The sequence below is a fragment of the Microplitis mediator genome, chromosome 1 (genome assembly GCF_029852145.1).
Source record: "Microplitis mediator isolate UGA2020A chromosome 1, iyMicMedi2.1, whole genome shotgun sequence".
NCBI classification, from domain to species: domain Eukaryota; kingdom Metazoa; phylum Arthropoda; class Insecta; order Hymenoptera; family Braconidae; genus Microplitis; species Microplitis mediator.
This window is the reverse complement of record NC_079969.1, coordinates 1,910,416-1,920,348: the sequence shown is the minus strand read 5'-3', so window position 1 is coordinate 1,920,348 and position 9,933 is coordinate 1,910,416. Positions and strand designations below refer to the sequence as shown.

General features: G+C 27.3%; 2 protein-coding genes across 2 annotated transcripts; one reads left to right on the top strand and one right to left on the bottom strand.

Annotated features, from left to right (window-relative positions):
• Positions 1 to 329: 329 nt before the first annotated feature.
• Positions 330 to 3,961, top strand: LOC130677438 (A-kinase anchor protein 9-like). Its single transcript, XM_057484204.1, has 2 exons — positions 330 to 1,160; positions 2,061 to 3,961. The coding sequence occupies exons 1-2, from the start codon at positions 498 to 500 to the stop codon at positions 2,571 to 2,573; spliced, it is 1,176 nt and encodes a 391-aa protein (XP_057340187.1). The 5' UTR covers positions 330 to 497; the 3' UTR covers positions 2,574 to 3,961.
• On the bottom strand, positions 3,138 to 8,200 carry LOC130677447 (ras-like protein 2). The gene is made up of 4 exons (XM_057484214.1): positions 7,817 to 8,200; positions 5,279 to 5,366; positions 5,004 to 5,215; positions 3,138 to 4,496 (listed from the first exon to the last, which is right to left on the bottom strand). Exons 1-4 carry the CDS (start codon positions 7,919 to 7,921, stop codon positions 4,302 to 4,304), a joined length of 600 nt encoding a protein of 199 aa, XP_057340197.1. The 5' UTR covers positions 7,922 to 8,200; the 3' UTR covers positions 3,138 to 4,301.
• Between the last annotated feature and the right edge of the window lie 1,733 nt (positions 8,201 to 9,933).

Genomic DNA, 9,933 nt, shown 5'->3' with positions numbered 1-9,933 from the left:
GATACGAAAATTCACAAATAATTCGAAAATTGACGAATAATCGGAATAGTTTCAATTATTTGAAAATTTACGAATTAAAAAATTTACCCATAGTTAGAAAAGTTTGAATAATTCGGAAATTTCAAAATTCTTCGAAAATTTTAAAATGATACAAAAATTCACAAATAATTCGAAAATTGACGAATAATCGGAATAGTTTCAATTATTTGAAAATTTACGAATTAAAAAATTTACCCATAATTAGAAAATTTTGAATAATTCGGAAATTTCCAAATACTTCGAAAATTTAAGAATGATACGAAAATTCAAAAATAGTTCGAAAATTAACGAATAATTGGATTCGAATTATTCACAAATTTACGAACAATTCAAATTTTTCGATTCAAATTTTGAATCGAATAGTAAAATTCGCACATTCCCAATATATATGATATATATGTCATATTATTGATCAAATAAAATCTTAGTAACGTAAAATATTTAGTATTGTAAAAAAAATGTCTGATGACGAAGATTCCGAATGGAATCCAAATTTATCAGAAATATCGAAGCTTCTAAATAAATTGGGCCTCTCACCCCCACAAACAGAAATTGACTACGAAAATTCATCATCGAGTTCACAAAAATTACAAACTGATTCCGATTACGATGACAATAGTTTATTGTCATCAATTTCAATTACCGACGATGAGTCGAGTGCGAACCGGGAGGAAATGGTGAATAAATTAGTGGAATATAAAAAAAATGAACAAGCGATTCGGTATAAAAATTTCTGGCTCACTGAATACTTGATCGAGTATTTCAGTAGAAAACAAATGATTTATGTTATGAGTGAGGGGGTTGGTTTTGATGACAGTGAGGGTGGGGGTGAAGAAGAGATGGATTATTATTGCAAGCAATTAAAGAGATTTGATAAATTTAAGAAAAAGTTTGAGAGGTTTGAGGAAAATTCAGAAGAAGAACTCAGGGAAATAAGGGAGGAAATAATTAAGAAGAGTAATGAGGCCGATGAGCTGATTATGGAAATCGCGGAGAGGGAGAAAAATATTCAAGAAAATTCTCGGGGTGGGGGTAAAAATTTTTTAAATAAAAAAATTCAGGAAATTATTAATAGACAGTTGGAAAAAATGAAAATAATCTCCAAGTATCGGCTTACGTATGTAAGTTTTTTTTACAGAGAGCAATTTTGATTATTTTGGGGTAAAATGGACAGGAGGTGAGGAAATTTTATGTTTGGATTGAAATTTTGAGTAAAATACCAAAGATACGATAAAAATGTATGGGAACAAATTTATAGGAAATTTAATTTCCGATAAGTTTGTTTCAATACATTTTCATTGTATCTTTGATAGTTTAGTCAGAATTTTAATTTAAAATCAAAAATTTCTTTTAGATAAATTTGGAACTTCCTAATTTAAGATCGCGGACTTCGAATTAAAATTCTGACTAAACAATCAAAGATATAATGAAAATGTATGGGAACAAATTTATAGGAAATTTAATTTCCTATAAGTTTGTTCCTGTACATTTTTACCGTATCTTTGATAGTTAAGTCAGAATTTTGATTTAAAACCAAAAATTTCTTTTAGATGAATTTGAAACTTCCTAATTTAAGATCGCGGACTTTGAATTAAAATTCCGACTAAACTATCAAAGATACAATGAAAATGTTCAAGAACAAATTTATAGAAAATTTAATTTCCTATAAGTTTGTTCCTGTACATTTTCACCGTATCTTTAATAGTTTAGTCAGAATTTTGATTTAAAATCAAAAATTTCTTTTAGATGAATTTGAAATTTCCTAATTTAAGATCGCAGACTTTGAATTAAAATTCTGACTAAACTATCAAAGATACAATGAAAATGTATGGGAACAAATTTATAGGAAATTTAATTTTCTATAAGTTTGTTTCTGTACATCTTTACCGTATCTTCGATAGTTTAGTCAGAATTCAACCCCGACGTTAAATAAAAAAAATTAATCTTTAATTCCACTGTCCATTTTACCCTTTTGTCATTTTTTTCCATAAAATTTTAAGGGTAAAATGCATAATTTCCAGATAAAACTACGCAATGATTTGCAGATAACGCACGAAAATTTGAAATCAATAATAAGAAAAAATTCAAATCTCACAAAAATGGACTACGAGCGTCTAGAAGCTGAAAAATATTTTTACCTCCAGCAGTTTGACCAAAAAAATCTCCAACTAAAAAATCTTCTCTCTCGAAAAAAAAAAGTGATCACAAAAATCCGCGTAGTCAATTCCCAGGCCCGCGAAGTTGCGACAAAAATTCAAAAATCAAAACTCGAGTCTTTGGAGTTGAACAAAAAAATTCTAGAACTCGAATTACAAAAAAGTAAAACGCGTAATAAAATTTCTACTCTAAAAATTGTACTCAGTAATTTAAATTATAATTATTTAAATAAAAATAATGAGTACTTTGCGATAATTAATAATCAACATGAAAAGTGGATTAAAAAAATTGCGCGGCAATTGAAAGAATTGAAATTATTAAGGCAAAAAATGAATGCAATTAAAACAAATTTTATTTTACATGAAAAAAATATTTAAAACTATTATTTATTTATTAATTATTATTATTATTATTATTATCATTACATTATTAATTAATTTATTAATTAATTAACTAAACCCATGTCAATTTTATCTAATAAAATATTTATATAAATTGTATACTTATATATATAAAAATAATTTAGGCAGTGAATATTTTTTGTTAATAAAAAAATATTTTTTACTCAAAAATTCGATACCTCCCACTGTAAAAAAATTGCGGAGTAAACGCAGGTTAAAGTCGGAGTAAATCCGGAGCAAATGAGGAGTGGATTTAAAGGATGACTTTTTTTTACTTATTCCGGAGTGAAATTTACTCCGGATGGGAGTTTTTGAAATTTAAACCTCAGATTGGAGTAAAATTTACTTCGAGGAAATTAATTTTACTATTAAAACTCCGGTTCGGAGTAAATTTACTCCGGATCGAAGTTCAATTCAAGAGTAAAATTATCGATTTGGGTAAAATTTACTCCAGAGGAAGACTAAAGTTAATAATTGAACCCCGGATTGGAGTAAAATTACTCCAGAGGTTAAAGTTAAAATTCTAACTTTGAGTTGGAGTAAATTTACACCGGATCGAAGTTCAATTCACAAGTAAAATTTCGGATTCGGGTAAAATTTACTCCGGAGATTGAGGTTAAGATTTGAACTCCAGATTGAAGTGAATTTACTCCGGATCGAAGTTCAATTCAAGAGTAAAATTCTGAATTTGGGTGAAATTTACTCCGGAGATTAAAGTTCACATTTAAACTGTGAAATTGGAGTAAATTTACTCCGGATCGAAGTTTAATTCAAGAGTAAAATGCCGCATTCGGGTAAAATTCACTCCAGAGGAAGATGAAAGTTAACATTTGAACTCCGTGTTGGAGTAAATTTACTCCAGAGATTGAAGTTAAAATTTAAACTTGAATTTGGAGTAATTTTACTCCGGTTTGAAGTTTAATTCAAGAGTTAAATTTAAAATTTGGGTGAAATTTGCTCCAGAGATTAAAGTTAAGATTCAAACTTGGAATTGGAGTAAATTTACTCCGGATCGAAGTTTAATTCACGAGTAAAATTCCGCATTTGGGTAAAATTTACTCCAGAGGAAGATTAATTATAACATTTGAACTCCAGGATGGAGTACATTTACTCCAGAGGGGATTTTTTTGTAACATCAGACTCCGAATCAGAATAGATGCAGATTTCCATGAAATTTTCATCACTTCGAAATTTCTTCGTTGAAAAAAAATTTCAATTTACTCCGAATTTACACCGAATTTTTTACACTGCAATAAAAATAATCGAAATTCACTAAGTAGTGAAAATTTTAACCAAAGTTCTGATCTTTAAAATAAATCCACCCCCGCATTTTTTTTTATTTTTGTAAATTTAATGATTAAAAATTTTCTAATAAAAAAAAAATTCTCATAAATAAATTTCAAAATATTTTTCTCCATAAATTTCTTTAAAAATGTATCAAAAATATTTAATATATTTATTTATAAATCGATTAAAAATCAGTCGATTGTTAAAAATTTTGTGCGACTTAAAAATTTATAAATTTTTATATCAATTTTTTTTTTTTCCTGGAAAAATTTCAATAAAAAAATTTCCTTTTCATTATAAAATTCCTCGTATAATTAATAATTAATTAAGAGTTAAGAGTTAAGATTTAATTGTTAATTAAAAATAATAAATTGAATTAAAATAAAATAAAAAAAAGGCTGTTAATTATAATTATAATTATAACATACAACATTTTTTTTTATTTTTCTTATAATTAGGCTTCAAAGGCGGCCGCTCAGATAATTGAAATTTACGAACGATTCTCACGAGTTCATGAAACGCTTGGTCAACATTCATTCGTAATTTAGCACTGCATTCAATGTAAGGTATTTTTAATACCCGAGCTAAGTTTTGTGCTTCATCAACTTGAACCTAAAAAATTAATTAATTAATTAATTAATTAATCAAAAAAAATATCACTGCTATCTATTTTTACTTTAAAATTCAAATTACGCGGTAACTATGAGTCTTACGTTAAAAATGAAAGAATACTTTTTTGTAGACAATTTAATTACCAACAAAATTGTTTATGTGCAATTTTGTGATATCATTGATAATTAGGCTGTAATTTTAATTTTTAAATAAAAATTTTAATAAAATGATTTTTTGAACTCGAGCTCAGAGATCTAGGGTTTGAAATTTAAATTCTGGATAAACTATCAGAGATATGATAAAAATGTATAGAAATGAATTTGTAGAGAATTAAATTTCCTACAAAATTGTATAGGTGCATTTTTGCTGTAAGTTCGATAGTTTAGCCAGAATTTTGAATTGAAAATAAATTTGAATTCTGACTCGTGGGTGGATCAAAAATTTTAATTGCGTAGTAAAATTAATTGATATAAAAATATAAAAAAATGTATATATATGTATACTTACATATCTTTGATGATCTAAATCAGCTTTATTACCAACCATGAGCATTGGAAATTCATCGCGATCTTTAACTCGTAAAATTTGTTTATGAAATTTTGAAATTTCGTCAAATGACGAATGATCTGTTACTGAAAATACCAGTAAAAATCCTTCGCCACTTCTCATATATTGTTCACGCATTGCACTGAATTCTTCTTGCCCTGCAGTATCTAAAACTAGAGAAAAAAAAAAATTTTATTAATTTAATTTTTTTTTTTTTTTGAATTTTATTTACTTACTGTCAAGTTTTGCTGGTACATCATCAATGACACATTGTTTTGTATACGAATCTTCAATTGTTGGATCATAGTCTGTTACAAAATAACTCTATAAAAAAATATTATTATTATTTTTAATTAATTTTTTACAAAATAATTAAAACTAAATTTTTAAATCACCATAACTTTGAAACTATCAACTTTATGGAAAAGTTCTTCTGGACTTTTTTTGTAGAGAATTAAATTTCCTACGAAATTGTCTCTATACATTTTTATCGTATCTTCGAAAGTTGGTCCAGAATTTTGATTTAAAAATAAAAAATCAATTTTTCATACATTTCATACATTAAGAATTAAATTTATGGCCAACGTATCAGAGATATGACAAAAATGCACTGAGTCATTTTTGTAGGAAATTTAATCCTCTATAAATTTTGTTCTGTGCATTTTTATGATATCTCTGAAACTTTAGAAGAAATTTCAATTTAAAAAAAAGTTTATCGAAATTAGTCGGCTCCAAACTATTGAAGCATAAAATTATGACTAGAAATTGAAATTGTGAGGAAACTATCAAAGATACGATAAAAATGTATATGAACTTTTTTGTAGCAAATTAAATTTCCTACAAGAAAGTACTCAATACTTTTTCTCATAAATCTTATATTTTATGAGTAATTTTAATTTTAAATAATTTCGCGATTTATTTCATATTAATTTTTACGTGATCTAGCATTTAAATCACTACTTATATTTATATACATATGTATCACTCTAAGCTCCTTTTAAAGAAGCATTCAAATGTAAAATTTCTCTTCATTTTATTGTCACTTTTTTTTCTTTTCTTTAATGACAAATTAAAATAAAAACATGTAACTATTGATGAAATAACCGTGGGTTGAATTCACCCACGAGATGAAATTTATTCAGATCTGATCTGTCATAAAAAAAAAAAATTTCATTGATCAAAAAAAAAATTATTCCCTTTCTATAAGAATTTAAATTTCGATATCTCGAAAATTTATGACTGAAATCAGACGACTGAGTTGTGAAAATTGTAGCCGGAAGTCTGATCTTTGACATGAGACCAATTTCATATTTTTATTGCAATTTGTTTCCAAGTTAAAAATTATTAAATTTTCAAAAATGAATTTTGATGAAATTTTTTTTTCATTTCATTTGACGGAATTATTAAGCATGAGTCATGACTATACATTACACTAGTTACACCCGCAAAATGTTAAAAATAGAATAAGTTAAGCTGAGCTTTAAATGTCTGTATAAACAATTTTTGTTATTTTTTTTATTTTTTAAATTTTGAATAAAAAAAAATTCTAAACATTTCCAGGCAGAGAAATTAAATTTTTTTCTAGTAAAAAATAAAAACATAATTACTGTAATGTTATTATTTAAATTTATGATTCTAGAGCAAGATAAAATTAATTTTAATGTTATTGTATATATATGTAAGATGGAATATTGCCAACAATTACGTTAGATGTCCGTGAAAATTTATTTGCTTATATTTAAAATTAGATTTAATCATTCATTATTTATATGAATGATTTTTCCCTTTGAAATTTAAATAACTCATTACCCAATGACTTTACGTAAAAACACAAAGAAACCTTTTATTTAGAAAATTTAATTCTCTACAAATTCATATCAGTCACTTTTTACCGTATCTTCGATAGTTTAATTACAATTTTTAATTTAAGTGTTGAACTCATTAGAGGAAATAAATAAAATCTAAAAAAAATTTTTTTATCTTCAAATTAACATTCAAGCGAAACTATCGCAGATATGATAAAAATGTATGAGTTAAATTTTGTAGCTCTTTAAATTTCCTACAAATTACATCCTTCGTAATAAATTTTTGACGGGGGGATTACGAGTAATTTTTAACGCAATTTCAAATTTTTAACTGGGAAATTAGAAAAGATTTTTAGAGACTCTGTACCTTGAAATTCAAATTCTGGCTAAAATATCATAGATACGATAAAAATATATCAGTAGTAATTTGTGTAGAATTAAATTTCCTACAAATTTGCTCCTGAGGTACTTAGTCCTAAAGTCAATTGCTTACGAGTAATTAGTAATTTTTCTTAATAAGTTTTTTTTTTCACGAGTTTTGTTTATTCAGACATTGAAATATAAATATATATCTATCTATATATATAGATATTTTATAAATGTGTAATGTAAATATGTAATAAAAAAAACCTACGCACACCCATAAATTTTCTTACGAAATTACACCCACGATTATTATCATTATTATTAAATTTTACTTGTTACCTAATTACCCCATTAATTAAAAAACAAAAATTGTTACTCCAATTTTTTTTTTAATTTAAATTAGAAATTTTTAAAAAAATAATACAAAATTTTGACTCCAAAATTTGAATAAAAAAATTTGAGCTCCAAAATTTGAATAAAAAAATTTGAGCTCCAAAATTTGAATTAAAAAATTTGAGCTCCAAAATTTGAATTAAAAAATTTGAGCTCCAAAATTTAAATAAAAAAATGTATACTCCAAAAAAAAAATATAAATTTACTTACTTGTATAAATTGTATTGTAATTGCAGATTTACCAACACCACCACCACCAACAACAACTAATTTATAAGTTTGTGCATAACTTTGTCTTTCACCGTTTCTCGACATTTTTAAAAAAAAACCAAAAACTTTTTTTTTTTTTACAAAAATTAAAAATTTATTCAATTTAATTTAATTTAATTAAACTTCAAATAATTTTACTATCAACACAGACACGAATGTCAAAATTTTAAAAACGAGTAAAAAAAAAAAAATATGAAATTTTTTGAATTTTAAGTCTGGGAAAATTTGAAAAAAATTCCAATCGGAGTTTCGATTTTAATTATTATGTAAAAAATTATAAATATTTTATGACGTTATAAACATGGCTTTATCTTGATGCGTGATATACTAACACTAAACTTGATATATTTATGTATATATGTATATATATTTATATATATTTGTATATATAAGATGTGGAGAGGAGTGAATGCTATGAGCTACATGTTTAAGTTAAAAATGTATTTAATTCTCAAGGTTGCAGTGGTGGCAACTTTAAGAAGCTGCTGATTGGTGCTCGCGATCACTCATCTTGGATGGTATGACATCCTTACCATCGTCTTCGAGTGTGGAGGAGGTTTTCATTGGAAATATAGATGGCGTTATAGAATACGACCGGGAAAACCCGCGAGGTGTTTGAGAGAATCGCAGAAGAGGATGAAGCGATGGGTGGTAGAGATTTTTTGAAATTTTCAAGTTGGAGAAGAGACTGAGGGCGCGAAAAAATGGTTTTGTAGTGGGTCCAGCTAGTTCAGGGGCTAAAATGGACATGCGGACGGTCACTTTCCGTAAAACACATAAACAGAGTCATCTTCACAGGGGTCATAAGTCAGAAATAAAATTTTGCTCGGGACTTTTTGCGGATTCTCCTACTACACGACACCATAAGGAACAAAAAACGTTTATGTTGTGTTGGTTTATTCCCAACAGGAGCAAAGTTACAGGCCATTCCTCATAAAAATGCAGAGACAGTATCATCTGCCCATATCTGCCCGACGTCAATTACTCGGAAAATTAAATTTTCTCGGGACTTTATAAGGTTTTTTCTACTAGAGGACATCATAATGAACAAAAAACGTTTATATTGTGCTGAGTTATTCCCAACAGGAAAAAATTTACGGGCTACTCTTAATAAAATTACATAGATAGCGGCATCTCCACCAATCTACACCATCTGCATATGGGTTTGAATTCGAAAAATAAATTTTTCTCATGACTTTTTTGGGTTTTTTCTATTAGAGGACATCATAATGAACAAAAAACGTTTATATTGTGCCGAGTTATTCCCAACAGAAGCAAAGTTACGGGCCTTCATAAAAATGCCTAAACAGTATCATCCTAATTTATCCTCATTCATCTTCATTTATCCTCATATGGGCCTGGGCTCGAAAAATAAATTTTTTTCAGGACATTTGGGGTTTCCTCTACTAGAGGACATCATAATGAACAAAAAACTTTAATGTTGTGTTGGTTTATTCCCAACAGGAACAAAGATACAGGCCATTCTTTATAAAAGTGCAGAGACAGTGTCATCTTCACCCATCGCCATCATCTGCATATGGGTTTGAACTCGAAAAATAAATTTTTCTTAGGACTTTTTAGAGTCTTTTCTGCCAGAGGACATCATTATGATCAAAAAACGTTTATATTGTGCTGAGTTATTCCCAACAGGGAAAAATTTACCGGCTACTTTTCATAAAATTACATAGACAGCGGCATCTTCTCCCATGTCCACTTATTGTTAAATGGGTCTGAACTCGAAAATAAAATTCTTCGTAGGCCTATTTCGGGTTTTTTCTACTAGAGGACATCATAATAAACAAAAAACGTTTATATTGTGCTGAGTTATTCCCAAAAGTGAAAAAGTTACAGTCTACTCTTCATAGAAAAGCATCTCCATTTATCCTAATTTGTCTTCATTTATCCTCATATGGGCCTGGTCTCGAAAAATAAATTTTTCTCATAACTTTTTTGGGTTTTCCCTACTCGAGGACATCATAATGAACAAAAAACGTTTATATTGTCTGGAGTTATTCCCAACAGGAGCAAAGTTACAGGCCATTTTTCATAAAAATGCA